The 20,285-nt window shown below is 46.0% G+C and overlaps 2 protein-coding genes across 2 annotated transcripts in view; both read right to left on the bottom strand.

The window, feature by feature from the left end:
- The window catches only part of LOC118430909, a 10,282-nt gene extending 5,705 nt beyond the window's left edge, over window positions 1-4,577 (bottom strand). Inside the window, exons 1-7 of the mRNA XM_035841939.1 lie at window positions 4,389-4,577; window positions 3,704-3,866; window positions 2,832-3,137; window positions 2,079-2,193; window positions 1,593-1,734; window positions 880-1,071; window positions 75-240 (exon numbers count right to left, since the gene is read on the bottom strand). Coding sequence (XP_035697832.1) covers window positions 75-240; window positions 880-1,071; window positions 1,593-1,734; window positions 2,079-2,193; window positions 2,832-3,137; window positions 3,704-3,866; window positions 4,389-4,553 — 1,249 coding nt within the window. The 5' untranslated portion in view covers window positions 4,554-4,577. The remainder of the gene's footprint in view (window positions 1-74; window positions 241-879; window positions 1,072-1,592; window positions 1,735-2,078; window positions 2,194-2,831; window positions 3,138-3,703; window positions 3,867-4,388) is intronic.
- Window positions 4,578-5,153: 576 nt separating this feature from the next.
- LOC118430439 overlaps window positions 5,154-20,285 on the bottom strand; it is a gene marked incomplete at its 3' end in the record, with an annotated part of 35,884 nt that continues 20,752 nt past the window's right edge. Inside the window, 14 exon segments of the mRNA XM_035841306.1 lie at window positions 5,154-5,303; window positions 5,858-5,966; window positions 6,246-6,287; window positions 6,609-6,762; window positions 7,185-7,376; window positions 7,873-8,065; window positions 8,636-8,744; window positions 9,169-9,231; window positions 12,371-13,312; window positions 14,864-16,309; window positions 16,918-16,956; window positions 17,649-17,814; window positions 18,202-18,361; window positions 18,966-19,254. Of these exon segments, the coding sequence (XP_035697199.1) occupies window positions 5,154-5,303; window positions 5,858-5,966; window positions 6,246-6,287; window positions 6,609-6,762; window positions 7,185-7,376; window positions 7,873-8,065; window positions 8,636-8,744; window positions 9,169-9,231; window positions 12,371-13,312; window positions 14,864-16,309; window positions 16,918-16,956; window positions 17,649-17,814; window positions 18,202-18,361; window positions 18,966-19,254 (4,054 nt within the window).

Genomic DNA, 20,285 nt, shown 5'->3' with positions numbered 1-20,285 from the left:
CACAGACAGCCCAGCCGGGCCCGGGTTTGGAAATGTGATGTTAGCCTAACTCTACTGCCAAGCCCAAGCCCTACCTGGTGAGTATAGCTGCCGTGTGACGTCACCGATGGGTGTGATGGTTGTCTCCCTCCAGGAGATGACACTGCCATCTTCCCTCTCTCCTCTCTGTATCTTCTCCAGTTGTTCCGGAGTTGGTAGGGTGTGCCAAACATTGAACTCTGCCAAGTCGCCAACAAACGCCTACAGAATGCAAGTAAGGAATATATCAAAGTAAGGAAGCAATAGCGACTATCAACATCTCAGCAGGCATGCTGATTGTGCGGTTACTAGTTAGTGCCACGCTGAATAGCATGTTTTATTGCTGTTTCTTTCTACAACCGGAGTAGTTTAATATCCTACTTGTTCACAGTACGCAACTACTATAGTGTTCTTCCCACATGCTTCTTCTCAATGTGCGATGATACTTCCAGGCGTTCTTGGCTGGTTTGGGTAACAGCAGACAGACAGACATTAGGCTGGGATCCCGTCCGTTTTTCTGTAAGCCTCCAACCAAGGTGTCTTGTTTAGAACAACAGTAGACCAAGACACAAAGAGGCTGAGATTTGAACCACTTAATGTGTTTTCAAGAACTATAATTGCCAACTAAACCTCTCCATAAACCCACATGTTCCTCCTCAAATCCTGCTCCGACCACGTCCTGCTAACAAAAGTGTATAATGAGCCCCTCAGACCGAATAAAAAAGCCAAGAGAGCCTGCTATGGAGTATAACCAAAATCTGACCTGTCTTTCCGGCAGGCCTCCACCTATGGCGTCCTGCTGGTCTGAGCAACATTAGACCAACTATTTTGTGATCTTGAACTATGATTGCCTGTTCCCACCTGTTCCTCCTCGAACCCTCCTCCGACCGTGTCCTGCTCCTGGCCCAGGATCCAGGTCCCGTCGGGGCGGATGGAGTGGAACCGTGCGAGACCTTCTCCCTGGATTGGCTCCTTGTCGTCCACCCTGACAGTCCAGGCGCCACGGTTCCCGTCCCAGGTGAGGACGACGATGTGCCACTTTCCGTCAGCAAGCTGGCAAAAAATCAGATCACTTCATAAAACTTCATATCTTTCAACATTAAGACAGCATCAGTAAGTCTTTCATTTTTCTATACTCGGAACACTTAGTAACGTCTTGGACCATTAGTGTTCCTGACGTTTGACTGTTTTCTTGAAACATGAAAGCTAAAGAAAAATGCATCTCCGTGTAAAAATAGAGACGTTGATACATTTTGATGGAATCATCGTCAAGTTCATGTTTATTTTGCTTAGACTTAGATAGCCCCAAATCACTCTCACCCCATTAACATTTAAATAGACCTTCTCCCTGCGGACTAACGCCCTTTCTGATCCAAACTTGATGTCGAAAAGCTTTTTGGCGCCTTACAATGGTTTATATATATATATATATATATATATATATATATATATATATATATATATATATATATATACCTGATATATTATGTCGTTATGGATATTCTAATCTTTCATTCTACTGAAGCGGGATGCCTACAAATAGATTATCAATGGTCATCGTCATGGAAACGTACGTCGATGTTGATGTCATCGGAGGTCTGCCCGTCGACGCGAAGTTTGTAGACGGTTGATTCCGGCTCGCCGTAGAACTGGACCTCGTTCACCTCGTCTTCCGTCGCATAGGAGAAAACCGTTCCCGTGGTCGGGGAATCCGTCCTGCAGAGAAAATATAAAGTTTTGTTACTGCATGTGTTAACAGTGACACCGATTTGTAGTTAGTAAGAACACCAGGCCGAATTGCCTTGAGGAAGGTGACAGATGATCACCGAAACGTCGGTCTTCGTTGTATGCAAATATTTGTAACCCAGTAACTTAATAACTGGTGATTAAGCATTTCGCGGCTGATCCAGTTGGATTAGCAAAAATCCAACTTTCTCGCGCATTTGCGAGCTAAAAGATTAATACTGTATGGATTTCTTTTTCTCTTTTTGACAAGTAGTACGAATAGTGACCCACAGCTTATATGGTGATATTTCAACTTCTGAGACATCATCATTCACCTTATATGGAAGACGATTGTGAAGGCATTAGAATCAAAGTCCCGGGAATCGCTGGTGTCGATCTCGGCATAGTTGTCGGTGCTGACTGGCTCAGGAAACTGGAGTCGGTATGAACCTAAGAAAATACAATGGGTACATTTGTACGAGCAGAAGTGCTAGTAATACAATTTCTATGGATATGGGGCTTTCAAGTTTGTAGTATGAAATAAGAAGAAATTAGTGTTGTCTGAAAGTGTTGTCAGAAAGTTGGTAACATTTCACTTTAACATGGTATCTACAGATCAGAATTATACGCCAGTTTCAGAATTATAGTTTTATACGTTTCGAAAGGAGTCAAAGAGGTCATAGCCACGAAAACACATCAATCAGTACCAGATCTAGAGCAGGAGAAAAGGGGGTAGTACCGACTGCCATGGACGGACTAGTAGTCTCACATGTCCATATAATAAGGTGTTTGAACAAAGGCGTCACAAAATCTGACAAAGGCTGTGAAGTCGACTAAATAGGAGGGGGGGGGGGGGTATGGTGCAGTACAAACTTCCAGGCGCCTATGACCCCTTATTAGTCTTACATGTGCATATAAGGTTGCCAGTCAATCTGACAAAGGCTGTAGAGTAAACTAAGCAGGATGGGGCAGACTTCCCGGTGCCTTTGACACAGCATTGTTATATGTCCGTATAGGGTCAGTTCTTCTAAATGAACGGAAAAGACACAAATAAAAAGCATGGACATCATGAACGTTGTCGTACTCACCTGGAGGCTTTGTACCAGGTGGGTATTCACCAGGTGGATAAAGTTCTCCTGGGGGATATACACCTCCGGGTGGATAAACACCTCCTGGTGGATAAACACCACCGGGCGGATATACACCTCCGGGCGGGATCTCGATTGGTACTCTTTCTCCAGGGGGCCTGACACCTCCGGGTGGATAACCTCCCGGTGGATAAACACCTCCAGGCGGATAAACACCTCCGGGTGGATATACACCTCCGGGTGGTGGAGTGACTCCGGGTGGATAGACCACTACTGGGGGCGAGACTCTAGAGGGTCTCTGCCACTCTGCAAAAAAGACAGAGGGTATATTGTTAGAGGCACGAAGTTGTGATGGTCATAAAAACAAGGCCAGAGGTGAAGAGGTGTTGCGGACGTTATCTACAAAAGGTGGACCTGCATGCCCTTTTACTTTTATTGCGTAATTCGCAGCCGGACCGCTAAGATTCATAGCGTAGGCCGTAATAGGTACATTGCACGTAGAGTGTACCGGGCGTCTGAATTAAGCGTGTAAGGCGAACACAGCCCGTTAAATTTAAGTTACGTATCTGCTGCCTTCCTGAATTTAGCGCAGATCTAAAACAGTACTCCGTCATGCAGGCCCCCAAACAGTCACAGACCATATAGTAGGGTTCATTAGGTACTACCAGGGAGTACTTACTTCCAGTGTTTCGGTGTCTGTCAGACACCATTATCAGGGTTAGAATGGCTGGATACGATTCTCGCTGCTAATTACTGTTTACTGGTTGTGCCTAAAGAAGCTTACGATATGAATAATTGCCAACCTGATGAGGTTATTTACGGATGTCACAGATCATGTATAACATTGAGTTAACATTGATTATCCGGCTCACCAGGTTGGAATGGTGCCGAGTACACCCTCCCCTGGGTGCCAACTGTGATGCTTCTCCAGTCCACAAAATTTCCCGTCAGCCTCCCTGCCAAGACGTAGTTTCTTTCCTCCTGACTTAGAACCTTGTCCCAGATGTGGAACTCTGCAAGATCACCGACGTACGCCTGCAAAAATTAAAACAGGGTATAACAGAATAAATAAATAAGTATAGCAGAATAAATAAAGGTATTGAATAATATGAAGTAATATGAATTCTTGATAGTGTCAGGCTCTATCGATAGTGTCAGGCTCTATCGTCAGAACCAAGAAACGCTCTCCTGATTTGCAAATAGAAGAAGAACTTTAATGGGCGACAATTTGTTCACAGGTACAATGTATGGCAATCTGTATATATGGGACAGCCAGTGTGGCCCTACATTGTAGCAGTAACGCTTTCAGCAGTCCAAAATACAAGCGGTAGTTTTTCTGCAATCTTCTATTAAGTTCCCCCGAAAGGTAACGCTATATGTTAAACTTGCTGATGCAACATGTCAGTACAGTGTATCTTTACTGTTGGCAGTAGTTGTAGACTGCGAAAAAGTAAGACACAATATAAAGCTGCAAAGTAATAGTCATTGTGTGCAAATTGTTACCCAACTACGTTTATATGTGTTCATAGTATACCATCCAAGTATATCTAAACAAACCTGGAAATCTTCGAAACCTCCTCCTTCGGTGTCCTGCTCCTGTCCCAGGATCCAGCTCCCTCGAGGCCGGACGGTGTTACCAGGCGCCAGCCCCCGGCCACGGGCTCGGTCTATGCCGTCGACAAACACCGTCCAGTCGCCGGCCTGCCCGTCCCAGGTAATCATCACGTTGTGCCACTCGCCATCGAGAACCTGGTATTTATTTAAGAAAATGATGTATCCATACATAATGAATGAATGGTTTATTGTAAGAATTTTGGTTTGTCAACCTACAGGCTGTACACCGTAACCTTGTAATATTTCATAACCGCTTCTTTCAGTCTTTTAATCTTTATTCATCAAATGAACAACCTCTTCTTAATGATATACATTTCCAATATAACACTCTTTAGTAGTTGCTGTTTTTTTAAATAATTTCTTCACAAACAGCTACTAAACAGTGTCATATTGGAAATAAGTACCATTATAAGAAGAGGAACCTACCATCAATAAATCGTGACCCAACATGTCTAGATGAAATACAAAAAACCCTACCGTAGTACCAAGGGGAGCCGCCAGGGGAGAGGAAATGATTTCTTTAATAGGATCTAAACACATGTCAAATTTCGTAACAACCCATCCATAGCTTCTTGCGTTATGTTGCCTAACTGCTAAACCACAAGCAAACACCTTTGCTTGGTTACAAACGCTACGAAAAACTTCTTGGCGAAGGTAAAGAGCACCTGAGGGATGTCCACGTCGACCTGTTCGTCGTTCACCAAAAACTTGAAGGTGCGCGTGCTTGAGTCGCCGTAGAACTGGATCTCGTTGTCTTCCTCTGGTGTGGCGTACGAGAACACCGTACCTGTGCCGGCTGGGGCGCCCGGGACGGACCTCCACCGCTGCCCGTCAAAACGCCACATAGGCTCCGCTGATCTGGAAATAAGAATGGAAATGAATATCTTACTCATTTTGAGTGTGTTTTTAGCTGGTCGAGATAGAAAAGGCGCTTTGTACATGTTTATCGAACCAGGGAAATTGCTGGAGTGTGTTCAACAAGTAGAACAAAGAGTGGAATGCAGATGAACGTTCTCTTCAGCGTCAGAACAAAACAGAAGAAAAATTGATCGACCAAGAAGGAATACTCTCGTCAGAACTCTCTTAATCATCATGCAATTCATAGAGATCGATCTACTGTTTGACTGTACCCCAGACCCATCTACTATGCTGATTTTGGGTTGATTAATACCCTCTCTTGCGATTTTTTTTAAAAATTCAGCGTCCTTCTAGAAATCAACAAATACGCCCGAAGCGCGTCGACTCGTGACAGTGACACAAGGACTGAAATCAATTCCGGTAGCGGGCATTTTTGGTGAGCGATGACAGCAAAGATTCGTTCGAACTTCTGACATTCCAAACTCCTGTCCATAGAGTCCACTCGTTTACTTTGACCATTTTCTTAACGTTTTTTATTTGACTGGTCAAATTACCTCATTTGGAATGACACCGTGAAGCTGTCAAAGTTGGCCGGCCGGGAAGGCCTCAGGACGGCGTAGTTCTCCGTGGATGGGGGATCCTGGAACCGAAGTCGGTTGACTTCTGTGGAGGGAATGGTTTGAACAGAGAATGACCTATGCATATCATATGGAATTTGCCTAATTGGTATCTCAAATACCGCCTTAATGTACGCATTTAAGTACAAATCATAGATAATCTCTGCAAAAGTCGAAAATAAGACGTAAAGCACAACCAGACCAATTCTAACGCAGCATGTACATTACATTATCCTGACTACAGTTAAGTTCTAACAGTGGGTTAATACATTGAAACGAGAGCCAAAAAGTAGGAAACCGGCAATTCTAGTAAAAAAGACATTACCTGAAGGGCTTTCAGGTAGGACATCTGGACGACTGGAGTCGACTGAAATATTATAAAAGAATCCAATGTAAACACGCGGTCGGGGCAGTTGTAACAGTGGTCAACTTGGACAAATCACAGGAATAGTCCTAATAGCCATCTGAGAGTCATTTGAGAGTAACAGAGTCGCATACAAAGTAGGGATCTAAGGCAAGACAAGGATCTAAGACAGTATTTGTGGTGACAATACCGCTGAAGTTTGCAAAACACATGCACGATGCATGTGCCCTAGGCCTTTATATGTGATCGCACGACGGTCGTAAGATATTTGTGACCGCACCCATACTGTCTTAACACACAGAAAATTGTGGTTCAATAACGTACCCAAGTACGGCACAAGCTTAATTTCCACACTTCCCCGACGATCAACTATCCACTCAAAATCTCCCTCCGGCTTTCCGGTCAGGATTTCGTCCCTCTCGTCCTCGCTCAGAACCTTCCGCCAGATGTTGAACTCAGCAAGCTCACCGACGTACGCCTGCAACGGGAAAACGTGAGTGTAGAGTAAACCCAGCGTAGCAGTGTTATGCTATTGTCACGTTTCCAAACTGGGGTCCGGTCGGGAGGCTTTAGCCAACGAAAAGATGGTTATAAAAGACAACAAAACGTGAAATAATAACTCATGAGCATGTGTATATATTGCTTGAAAAACACCGTTTCCAAACACACCCAGGCCGGGCCTCGGTTTGCAAATGTCGCCGTAGCTTTAGCGGTCTGTATCTCTGCTCTGTACCTGTTTGCAAACTCCAAGTCATCTCCAAGCAAATCTTCCGATGCTAACATCGTTACTGCCGACCAACACTGTGTCCATATGAGCGACCAAGACATCTGCTTGGAGATTAGACTCAAGGGAAATTTATAAATCAGCCACCGCAGAGCCAAACAAGCAAGAAAACAAACCTGGAAGGGTTCGAAGCCTCCTCCCACAATGTCCTGTTCCTGCCCGAGAATCCAGGTACCGTCGGGCCGGACGGTGTGCCCAGGCGCCAGCCCCCGGCCGCGGGCTCGCCCTATCCCGTCAACAAACACTTCCCAGTCGCCCTTCCGCCCGTCCCATGTGATGATCACGTTATGCCACTGGCCGTCCAGAACCTAGTATTGGTTCAGAAAAAAAGACACTCAACATCATTCAATGAACCGATCCCAAAACCCCTCCCTCTGTTCGATCATGGTTCGATTTCGAACACCTCCGTCAGAAAAAGCAATTTCTGTCCCACTGGGGCAGTTCTTGACGGGGGTGTTCGAAATAGAACAGGGGTTCTATTTGTTCGATATGGTGTTCGACAGGATTGGTCCACTGCATGCAAGAAAGCCGGCTTTATGCATTATGAAGCCATTAACATCAGAGAAAATATGTACCGAAAGAAACCAAATGTCTTGTCGATATCCATCAAAATAGCCAAACCTCATCACTCATGATTGAAGACAAAAATCATTTATCAGGAAGAACCAAATACAATCATCGAAAACAAACATTTAAACAATCAACAATTATGAAAGAAAATTACTTACGAAAGAGCAAATTAAGTACATCAAAAGAGCCTCAAATCGCATAAATATTCACAAACTTATTTATCAATGAAAGCACCTGAGGAATATCCACGTCGACGCGTTCGTCGTTCACCAGTAGCTTGAAGGTGCGCGTGCTCGAGTCGCCGTAGAACTGGATCTCGTTGTCCTCCTCTGGGACGGCGTACGAGAACACCGTACCTGTGCCGGCTGGGGCGCCCGGGACGGACCTCCACCGCTCCCCGTCAGCACGCCACAGAGGCTCCGCTGACCTGATGAGATTGTGAATAATCATAAGGTTGATACATCATGGAATAATAGAATAGACTGTGATATAGGCGGGACAGGATCATAGCCAGATAGAACACATGCTGGATCAAGGTAGCGATCCGCGATAACTGGTGCAATGGTCGAGTGGATCGAGTGTTAAACTTGCATTCGGTAGGTCGTGAGTTCGATCCCCAACGAGTCATACCAAAGATTTTTAAAACGGCACATGCTGCTTTCCCTGATTAGCACTTAGCAGTAATAAGGAAGAGTATGAAGTTAAACACACATCACTACTAGTGGACCAGTCCCCTGCTGTAGTGGCTTGCACAAATGTGTGGCCCAAATGCTACAGAAATGTACATGGCGCCACCCCTAAGTATCTCTTACAGATTTCTGGCCAGTGTCATGAACTGAAACGAGGGGGATACAGACCAAAAGCGGAAAGACGTAACTTCATTCATTAGAGCCTCGACAAGGTTAGCTGACAGCCCACATATATTGTAGCTGACAGAAATATCCAATATCCTAAGATAACAGGTAGGTAGGTTTTAGATTGTTTATATATGGCACACCTCATAAAGAAGGACACGGTGAAACTGTCCAGGCTGGACGGTTGGGAGTGCGTCAGTAGGGCGAAGTTGTCGGTGGATGGAGGGTCCGGGAAGCGAAGTATGTTGGCTCCTGTGAAGGAAGAGGGTTGAAACAGACAGTAACTCTCACATACTCCCTTGCTTCCGACTTATGAACGACTTACAATGGACCATAGTCCTCTTTTCACCCACAGTAAGTCCAATGATCTAACAATGGACTTACTCATGGAAGACTTAAGAGGGACTTACTGCCTAAATTGAGGTTAAGGCCTTAATCTTGATAATAGTCCACCAAAACTAACACCAACAGTTATCAAACATGGCAAAATGGGGTGGACTCAATACTCCGGGACAAACTCCCCCTCTGACACCTTCAGTCTACAGTCATCCTCTTTTAGGTCCAATGATGCTCTACCAAATAAGATTGCAAGCAAAGACTACGAACTACATACTACACACAGCTCGCCGCTGGATATGGACACACAGAACGAATCGTCTTATAACGAGGACCATACCTTGGGGGACATCAACTATGACGGAGCCGTCTGGCCGTCTGGACCCAGGGGTCAGAGGTCGTCCTACAAAAGCACAGAATCAAAAGTTAGCATCTTGTCATGTACGTTAGACACACATGTGCTCAATCAGTAGTACATATTCACACCGTGAAACACATAATTTCATACACACATGCTTTATGGAATTATACACTGCTTGGAACTGTGAATTGATTGTGCAGAAAGATGAAGAGATACTTATGGAGTTCTTAGGGTGAACTGAAGAAAAGGTGATTGATATGTATACTGTGAAATTTATCTAGAAACTAAGAGCTTTATAAATTATCTTAGAGAGATTTAGCTTAGCTTTAGGTGGGTTATCATCATACTTTGAGATTTATTTTTAAAAAAGGGTGATTATTGCAATCTAAAAGCGACTTGCAAGAAGCAGTGTGATTCTGAGATCTATCCAGATTAGAACTTATTACTTTATCTCAAAACAGCTTGGACTAGAAAAGGGTGATCATCTATTCTAAGCTTCATTTATAAAAGAGGTGATTTTTATTTCTATCTTGAAACATTTATGCAAAGGAGGCGTGATTGTCTCATTTTTAAACGTGGCGAAGACGTGTTACCTGTCAGCTTTCCCCTAACAGGGGATTCATGCCACTCTTACCTGGAACTTCGGTAGTCAGTCGGGGGAATCCATGTCTGTTAGGTGCTTTAGTCACTGTCCTAAGCATACCCTGACTTTCAGAGGCTTCTGTCACAACTATAGAGGAGTACAGTCTGTCAGGTAGTTCAGTTGGAGCTCTAGATATGCCTTCGCTGTCAGGTGCTTCAGTTGTAATTCTAGGTTTGCCCTGCCTTTCTGGGACTTCAGTTGCACGTATCTGTATGCCGTCGCTATCAGGGACTTGGATTGCACTTATAGGAACGTTGTGCCTGTCATATTCTTCTGCTGCATCTCTAGGCGTTTCAGTTGCAATTCGAAGAATGTCAAGGATTTCATTTGAAATCCTAGAATCGTCATCTCTGTCAGATGGTTTAGTTGCAGTCGCATGTACACCCTGTATGCCAGATGATTCAGTCGTTACCATTGGTCTCTCGTGTCTGTCAGTTGCTGTCAAAGGTAAGTCTTGTTTGTAAGATACATCCGTTGGGGCTCTAGATACGCCCTGCATTTCAGGGGTTTCAGTTGCAACCTTAACTGTGTCTTGTGCGTAATTCGTAACTCTCGGCCTGTCCTGCCAGTAATAGACGTCAGTGACATTTTCGGGTTTGTCTTTTTTATCTGGTGCTTCAGCTGCAATTATAAATACACCTTGCCCGTCAGGTATTTCATTTACAGTCCTAGTTGTATCATGTCTATTAGGGGGTTCTGTTACCATGCTCGGAATGTCTTGTCCGTCAGTTGCTTCCGTTCTGACTACAACGTTGTCCAGTCTTTCGGGAGCGTCAGTTACAATTCTGGGCATGCCCAATATGTTAGGAGCGTCAGTTGCAATTATTGGTATGTTCAGTATGCTGGGGGTGTCAGTTGTAACAATAGCTGTCATTTGTTCTACAGAGGATTCGGTTGCAACTCTAGATGTGCCCTGCATGTCAGCTGTGTCAGTAACATGTATTATATTGTATTGCCTCTCATTGGCCTCAGTTGCAACTCTAGATGTATCCTTTTCAACAATTGCCTCATTTGAATCTATAAATTTGTCTTGCCTTTCAGGGACTTCAGTCGTAATGCTAAGTATATCCAATTTTTCCGTGGCTTCGGTTACAACGTTGGGCATGCCCTGCCTGTCAGGTATTTCATTTGATATTCTAAAATTGTCCTGCCTGTCAGATACTTCAGTTTCAGTAATTACAATGCCTTGCTTGTCAGGTGTTTCTGTCACAAGTCTTAGCCTGTCATACCCATCAGGGGCCTCAGTTGTAACAATAGCTGTGCCTTGTCTTCCGTGGGTCTGAGTTACATCTTTAGATACATGTTGCTCAGCAGTTGCTTCAGTTGAAACTATAAATTTCTCCAGTCCGTCGGGACCGTCGATTACAACTATTGGTATGAATTGCCCGTCAGGTATTTCATTCGCAATTCTAGATTCGTCTTGTCTGTCAAAGGCTTCAGTTGTAAGTTTAAAAACGTCATGTGTGTCAGGGGCTACGGTTGCAACTTCGGGACTTTCCTGGCTTATTGGCATAACAGGTGGAACACTAGGTCCCTCTACCTTGTCAGCTATTGTAGTAGACATGCCTTGACTAACCGTTGCTTCAGTTACAGTTCTAGGTGTGAATTGTATGTCAGGGATCTCAGTCATAATGCTAGCCGTCAGTAGTCTGTCGGGCATTTCGGCTGCAGTTCTAGCTATGCCTTCCCTATGTGGGGCTTGAGTTCCTACTCTAGGGTTGATGTCCATGTCAGGGCCCTGAGTTGTAACCTCAGAAATGTCCAGCTGTCCGTTAGGTATTTCGTTTACAATTCTAGATTCGTCCTGCTTGCCACGAGCTTCAGTTGCAATCGTAGTCATACCTTGGCTATTTGGTGTTGCAGTCACTAGCCTTGGCCTGTCAACAGCTTCAGTAGAAACTTTAAGTTTAACCTCTCCATGAGGAGCTTCAGTTATAGGTCTGGGCCTTACACTATCGTCAGTCACGTTAGTCACAAACGTCAGCTCGTCGTGCTTATTGGGCAGGTGAGTAACCGGTTGGGTTATAATGTCTATGGTAACTTCCGTTGCCGGTGTTGTACTAGATTGTGTATCTGTTAATTGAGTCGAAGATCTAGGTCCAGACTGTAAGTCAAAGTAGTCGGTCGCAGCTGCGACTCTATTTTCGTCATCGGATTCCTCAGTCGCCATCGATGTTTCGACGTGTTTCGCGGCTGATTCAGTAGGAGGTCGGAGCGTCTGTTCTAACCCTGGTGATTCCGTCGTAAGTCTAACAGTAGTCTGTAGTTTAGTCGTAGACATCATTCTGAGCTGTTCGTCAGTGGACTCAGTCATAGATATAGTTATATCGTTTCTATCAGATATTTTACTTGTCGGTCTCGCATTGCTTTTAGGTGCGTCTGTTGGCCTGTCTTTTGTAGTTAGCAATACAGTCATTAGAGTCGAGGTTCTAGGTCTATCGGTTTGCGTGACTGAGCTGACATTGTCAGTCGCATGTCTGAAGTCACTATCCTCTCTATCCGTAGCCTCTGTTACAGGCCCTGCTTTGTTGTTCTTACCAGACTCTTCTGTTACAGGTCTAAGCCGGTCCCCTTCTCCTGGTACCTCTGTCACTGGTTTCAGCCTGTTATCATCTTCTGGTGCGTCTGTTACAGGTCTCGGTCTTTCCTCATCCTCCGGCCCATCACCGTCATCCGGTCTCACGGGAATCCGCATGTCCTCTCCTTCCGGTTCTTCCGTTTCAGGTCTCGGTCTGTCCTCATCCTCCGGCCCATCACCGTCATCCGGTCTCGCGGGTCTCGGCCTGTACTCTCCTTCCGGTTCTTCCGTTACAGGTCTCGGCCTGTCCTCATCCTCCGGCCCATCACCGTCATCTGGTCTCACGGGTCTCGGCCTGTACTCTCCTTCCGGTGCCTCAGTTACAGGTCTCGACCTGTCCTCATCCTCCGGCCCATCACCGTCATCCGGTCTCACGGGTCTCGGCCTGTCCTCTCCTTCCGGTTCTTCCGTTACAGGTCTCGACCTGTCCTCATCCTCCGGTCGATCACCGTCATCCGGTCTCACGGGTCTCGGCCTGTCCTCTCCCTCCGGTGCCTCAGTTACAGGTCTCAGCCTGTCCCCACCATCCGGTCCCACAGGCCTTAGCCTGTTATCGACATCCGGTACCTCTGTCACAAGCCTGGGTCTGTCTCCATCTTCTGCAGGCTCAGTCACAGGAATCAGCCTGTTATCCACATCCGGTGCCTCTGTTACAGGTCGCAGCCTGTCCTCTCCTTCCGGTGCCTCCGTGTCAGGTCTCAGCCTGTCTTCGCCGCCCAGTACACCAGTAATTGGTCTCGTCGTTCGTTCTGTGTCGGGGGCCTCCGTCACAGGTTTTAACGCACCTTCCCTGTCAGGTGCCTCCGTCACAGGTATTAGTGCACCTTCCCTGTCACGTGCCTCTGTCACAAGTCTGTCTCCATCGGGTGCTTCTGTCACAGGTTGGGCCGGCCGGTCGGGTCCTGGGGTTTGTGCAGTCAAATGGTCTGTTATACATACAACCGGCATTGTCTGTAATATATACATTGTCAAGCAAAATGGTCCGTTATACATAGAAGCTAAAGCATAAGCGTAAAATGCGGTAAAAGCACCGTCAAGTATGTTCAGCCAAGTATTATAGTATAAAAAACATAAAAAGTCTGTCAACAGTTGATCCAAGGTCAATTCTAATAGTAATGTGTAGTTTGGTCACGATATTTCAACTATTTGATATCAATTTGCTTGCATCAAGATGTTACAGTTATACTATACTATATTTATAAACCTTTGTCTTATTCTGTTGATTTAAAGATGTTAAAGCATAATTTAAGAGGCAATAAACTGCTAGGTACTCATCTTGGTCTGAAACAAAATTTCAAGTCTTACATTTGACAATTTAGCGCTAACTGGATATTTAGATGTCATGTGAATGATGGGGAATGAGGTACACAGCACGAAAACAGCATCCCACGTAATTCCACACTTACCTTTAAGGTCAATCCAAACGCTGCCATGGATACCATTGATATGCAAGTTAAATACATAAGTAAAAAGGCTACGTATACACAACATATCAATAACTAATGTTGTAACCTATTAGATATTAGAAATGCATTGGTTAGGGTCGTTAGCGAGGCGTGTGTGTTAGAGACAACGGTGTTAGCCAAAACTAAGGCTGTGTACTAAACTAACAAGCATTTAGTCTGCAGTGCGTCCGTTCGTGGCTGTTGCATGTCTGAATTAGCACCATTGTCTACGACATTGCTCATTCAAAGCTCTTAAAATGAAAAGCGTGGCAGAAAACTTCGACCAGAAAAGTACCTTGCACTAGAAGCACATTCAAAGCTGTTTTTCAGATCCTTGAAAGCGATTTACAGTATTGGAAACAAACGCATTCCCCAGGGCATTTCAGTATTTCTGTCTGCACATGGTTTGCCAATACTCAGCAAAACGACTCACTAATGATAAAGATATTTTGACCATTATTGGAATCAAAACCAAGCGGGCTCCATCGATATATCTCAATGGAAAGCGGCAAAGCGACATGAGGAAGAAACACACGTAAGGCGAAGCATCAAAGCAAAGCAATCTCCATGAAAGTTCGTCCAGAAAGTATCTCAAGTGACTCCTTAGATTGGCAATGCTCAGCACAAGTTGTCCAGTAAAAAGCTCTGGCTCCATCTATGAATTATCTTTCTTAGAAGCGGCAAAGCGACATAAAGACAAAACACACGGTAGGCGAAGCATCGAAGCGAAGGCCGACATCGAAAAGCACAGAAACCTCATAAATATGATCGGGTAGCCAAGGAAGCTCTGGACAGCGTCTGCTGACTACGCGGTTGCGTGTGGCATCTATATGGCGGAAGCAGCAAGCGTAGCTTTGACTAATCCCTGTTTCTTCTTCCATATTTTCACGAATTCAATGAACATTCATCAGGTTTACTATTATCTTTTACCAATCTCTCAACCTGGCATTGTTTTCAGCACTTCATTTCTGTAGGATTCTATCATGTAGTACATTTGTGTTTGCATACCTGGTCTCTCTTCCTCTGTTGGTCTATAGCCGGGTCTGTCTGAATCTGGTGCTTCTGTTGGTCTATAGCCGGGTCTGTCCCCATCCGGTCTGTGGGGCCAACGTGGTACCTCAGTAGGTCTGTACCCTGGTCTATCATCCCTGTCTGGCGCTTCTGTAGGCTGGTAAAGAGGTCTCCCATACATATCTGTGGGTCTGTAGCCAGGTCTGTCTACTCTGTCTGGTGCCTCTGTTGGTCTATAGCGAGGTCTGTCCACATCCGGTGCCTCTGTCGGTCTGTACTCTGGCCTGCCCACCTCTGGTGCTTCCGTAGGTCTATAACGCGGCCTATCTGGGTCTCCTGGCATGTACGGCCTATCAGGATCTCCTGGCCTGTAGTCTGGCCTGTCGGGTCTATCTGGGTCTCCTGGTCTGTAGTCTGGCCTGTCTGGTCCATCCGGACCTCCTGGTCTGTAATCTGGCCTGTCGGGTCTATCCGGCTCTCCTGGTCTGTAGTCTGGCCTGTCTGGTCCATCCGGACCTCCTGGCCTGTAGTCTGGCCTGTCTGGTCCATCCGGACCTCCTGGCCTGTAGTCTGGCCTGTCGGGTCTATCCGGCTCTCCTGGTCTGTAGTCTGGCCTGTCTGGTCCATCCGGACCTCCTGGCCTGTAGTCCGGCCTGTCTGGTCCATCCGGACCTCCTGGCCTATAATCGGTCCTATCCGGGTCTCCGGGTCTGTAGTCTGGCCTGTCTGGTCTATCAGGATCTCCTGGCCTGTATTCTGGCCTGTCTGGTCTATCCGGACCTCCTGGCCTGTAATCTGGCCTGTCGGGTCTATCTGGGTCACCTGGCCTGTAGTCTGGCCTGTCTGGTTCATCCGGACCTTCTGGCCTATAATCGGTCCTATCCGGGTCTCCTGGTCTGTAGTCTGGCCTGTCAGGTCTATCTGGGTCTCCTGGCCTGTAATCTGGCCTGTCCGTTCTATCAGGATCTCCTGGCCTGTAGTCTGGCCTGTCGGGCCTATCCAGATCTTCTGGCCCGTCGGGCCGATCCGGATCTCCTGGCCTGTAGTCTGGTCTATCAGTTCTATCTGGGTCTCCTGGCCTGTAGTCTGGCCTGACCGGTCTGTCTCGGTCTTCTGGTCTGGTGTCTGACCTGTCCGGGTCTCCTGGCCTGTAGTCTGGCCTGTCAGGTCTATCCGGCTCTCCTGGCCTGTAGTCTGGCCTGTCAGGTCTATCCGGCTCTCCTGGCCTGTACCCCGGCCTGTCGGGTCTATCCGGCTCTTCTGGCCTGTAGCCTGGTCTGTCTGGTCTATCCGGGTCTTTAGGCCTGTAGCCAGGTCGCTCATCTACGCCGTCTGGTGCCGGGGTTGTTCTATCGCGGCTTCCTATACCTGGAAGTACAGCTACCCTATCAGGATCTGTACCGTCTGGTGATGGAGTTGTTCTATCACGGGGGCTTCCTCTACCTGGAAGTACAGCTACTCTATCAGGATCAGAATCATCTGGCGCAACCGTTGTTTTATCTACAGGTGTCCCGCTATCCGGAAGTCTCGGCCTGCCACCAGGGCCTACCCTATCAGGCGTTAAGGCTCCAGGGATAACGTTATCAAAGGGCTTATCCTCGTCAGTGTCAATTCGTCCGTCTGTAGGTGGGGCCGGTAAGGTGCGAACCGGCGGTCGTCTTCCTGTGTCATCAGGCCCAACTCCCGAGCCGTCAGGTGCCAATGGGCTACTCGTTACGGGTCTTAGTCTATCGGGAGAAACTACCGGTCCTAAAGTATGCGACAATGAGAGTGAGATGGTGAGTAAAAAAATCAACACTTATGAATTAAACATATCAGAGCAGTCATCAACTAACCCAGGATGTTTCGTAAAAGAGGCTAGTCATATACTATTAGAGAGGAGATATACATGCATGTACGGTACATGCGATCGGGAATTAGACTTCATAATTATGTAGAATATGTACTGGTATCAAGTCATGTATGATGATCACGTCAGTGTCTTGACAAAAGAAACACATTTTTTAGTAATGTGAATGACATGTATCACAATATGAAAAAATGACATGTACCTGGATACAATGGGTCGACCTCTGTAACGTACGTTGTACCTGAAAGGAATCAAGACCACTTTAAGTCAAGATTTGTAAAAAGTCTACATGTTAAACTTAACTGAGACTGTCGTTAAAAAAAAACAGAAACGTTTGCCTCTTCTACATATCATATCGTGCTTATTAAATGAGCCATTTTACATTACGTACTTTCAAGACTTGTGACCATGTTAATATTCCCTTAGAACGGCGAAGAGTGTCCGCATTGACAAGTAAACCGTTGTCCTCTCCACGTCAGCATTAGGATAACATTTAACTGTACTAATTGTCGTCTCAATAAAGCTTCTTCTTTTTTTCATAATACAAATAGAACGACTACATGCTTAACATTAACCATATCGACAAGTTGCTCAAACGTTTAGCGAAGGAACATTTTTTAAAAATTATTTTGCCTTGGGACAGAGGTGGACAATGTTGCACTGCACTCAAGTTACTCAATTATTTTAACAGTGCCACATACAAAGTACAGATTTAACTGTAGTACTCTATCTCCCCAACCAAAGTCAGGTATGTGCCCATTTTTACACCTGGGTGAAGTGAGGAATGCCTTAACCAAGGACACAACGTCGGGGACACGGCGAGTATCTAACTCGGGACCTCTGAGGTTTCTAGCCCAACACTCAACCAGTTACACCACACACGACGCCACTTTTAACACCGGACATTTAAAGAACATTTAACACCAGACGTACCAGTGATCAGGTAGGGATATCTTTCAGCGTCTCCAACTCGGTGCAGATTTGCCCTTCTCCAGTCGATGACGTTTCCTCTCAGGTTCCCGTCGAAGATGTCCCTGATCTGACTGTCGCTCACGCTGTAGTCCCACACGTAGAACTCTGCAATGTCTCCGGCGTAGGACTGGCGAAGAGAAGGATAAGAAGAAAGTTTTTATAAAAGTGTATGCTCAGAGGCAAATCGAAAGTACATGGTAGAAACATAAGGGCGTGTAAAATGATACATGTAGCAATGAACAGTGGCAAACATTCTGTATCTGTATCTATATAGCCGGTATTACCGCCCTTCGGCGTAACACACCAGCTTCGCAGGCACGCGGCGCGGCAGCAGCTGGTTATATTGCACTGAACGACCCGTCACACCTAACTATTATCACATTATTGTGATAACAGACTACTCGAATACTGTTAGCTTTATCTAGACATGTTGGGTGACTGGAGTATGGTCTAAGTACATCTAATTCAATACGAGAAACATGTTTATTCCTGGTATTATGTATAGCGTACTTACCTTTCTAGCCTCGAACCCTCCACCGGGGAAGGCCTGATCCTGGCCCAGAATCCAGGTGCCTCCGTCCCTGATCCGGTGTCCGGGAGCCAGACCGTTCCCTTCCAGGGCTTTCTTGCCGTCCACGAACACCTGCCACGCACCGTACGGTTCGCTCTGCCACCTGTACAGAGAAACAGATACATTGACGAAATATCAAAACACAACACAGCTTGCTACTAGGCAAGCTTTCGAGACGCACTCTGTCTTCAATCCGGTAGATCTCTCTTCGGACCTTTCTTGTCATGCGATTGAGGATACAGTGGAAGCCGCATAATTGAACACCTGATTTGCCAGTGAATACTGTGCATTTATCCGGCGTGGGCTATAACGCGAAGTTACCCAGTTGGGCCGCAAGATTCCGTGCAATTGACCGAAGTGTGCGTTTATCAGACGTGCAATTAACTGGCTTCCACTGTATTGATTATTAACTGACACTACCCGACAGGTTTGAGAAAATGCGTGGCCCGTCTCTTTTTAAGGTGCAGCGTTGTCTAAGGATGCGTGTCACTTCCCTCACACACACAGCAAACCAATCAGGATCCTGATACATAAATCGTAAAGTACAAGCTTGCAGGCACATTTGAATTAATACTAGTAGGAATTACGTGTCCACGTGATCACACATGCTTAACAGTAAGTCATCCTGGAGAGTGCCGAAGAGAATGCTAACAAAATTTCTAGTGTGCATTTTGCTGTCGTTTTGGAGACCAAATTCTCCACATTACCTTAGAACGACCATGTGCCATCCTCCGTCCGTCAGGGTGGTGTCCCCATTGACGGCAGCGAGGTAGTCGTTCACGCGGAAGGTGAAGAACTTGTCGGTGTTGTCTCCGTAGAACTCGATCTCGTTGTCCTGCTGCTCCGTGGCGTAAGAGAAGACGGTGCCTGTGCCCGGGGAGTCCGTGCGCATGTGCCACGCGACGGTGAAGTCCTGCGTGCTCAGCCGCTTCGGGTCCCGCACCTCAACCCAGTTGTACTTGGACGGCGGGTCAGGGAAGGTGAAGGAGAAGGACTCTGTGGCAATTCAGTATACTTAAAGTTAGTAAAGCTGTCATCCTCAACCTAAAAGAGCTAGCAGTGTAATGCAACGTTACGGTGCGCGTTTTCAGCCAAGCACACCGGGTAACCCCATACGTCTGGAAAGGTGCGTTGTGTCCTTTTACGTGCAGGGGTATGACGATTGAAGCTCCCATCACACGGGGCTGGTGGTATTACGAAGATAAAAAGAGGCAACAACGCAATGTAACAAATAACAGGCTTATCTCTCAATACAGTTCAGCAACCTATTGTGTAGGAGAAGGATACTGGGTGAAGACAATGGCGGGCATAAGATTAAGTCGACCAACAGCTTACACTGTCAAGGAACATTTAAGTATACACGGTTGTTGACTCCTGCTATGTCTTTGATATCACCAGCTAGGCTTAAGGCATACACACACACACACACACACACACACACACACACACATACACACACACACATGCACACAATCATACAATAAGATTACAAAGACATGAGGTTTAACAAATAAAAACGGTAGACACGTTATTCTTTAGTATTCACTCCAGAAAGGTTGGTGATACCTGGGTCTGCTCCGGATCCCTCGGTTGGTCTCGGCACGGGCCTTTCCGGTGTGAGTCCGGTGCCTGACGGGTCAGTAACGTGAGTAGGGTTAGGTATCATCTATTACATCCACGAATCTGACGGACCCAAAATACTGTTTCACTGTTAGTCTGTAAAACGATAATCAGTTATCTCGAAAACTGATAATTCTAATGAATTATTATTCTCTCTATAAAGGATAAAATATACCCCTATCGTCTTCCCCGTCTGGTCTGCTGGGTCAGTGTGATGAGGAAGAGGGTTACATCATATCTATTATAATTACGGGACGTGCTAACCACTTTGTGTTGTTAGCACCCGTTAATGAAAAAAATGGTCATTAGCAGTAATCACCAAAAACTGTAAGAAATTGCATCTGACTATGATTTGCCACGTATTACGGCGCAAAATGTTGTGTAGAAGACGGAAGTCCCTCGACACA

Source organism: Branchiostoma floridae, chromosome 14, assembly GCF_000003815.2.
Source record: "Branchiostoma floridae strain S238N-H82 chromosome 14, Bfl_VNyyK, whole genome shotgun sequence".
Classification (NCBI taxonomy): domain Eukaryota; kingdom Metazoa; phylum Chordata; class Leptocardii; order Amphioxiformes; family Branchiostomatidae; genus Branchiostoma; species Branchiostoma floridae.
Note: the sequence above shows the minus strand (reverse complement) of the source record. Positions and strands in the feature narration are given on the sequence as shown.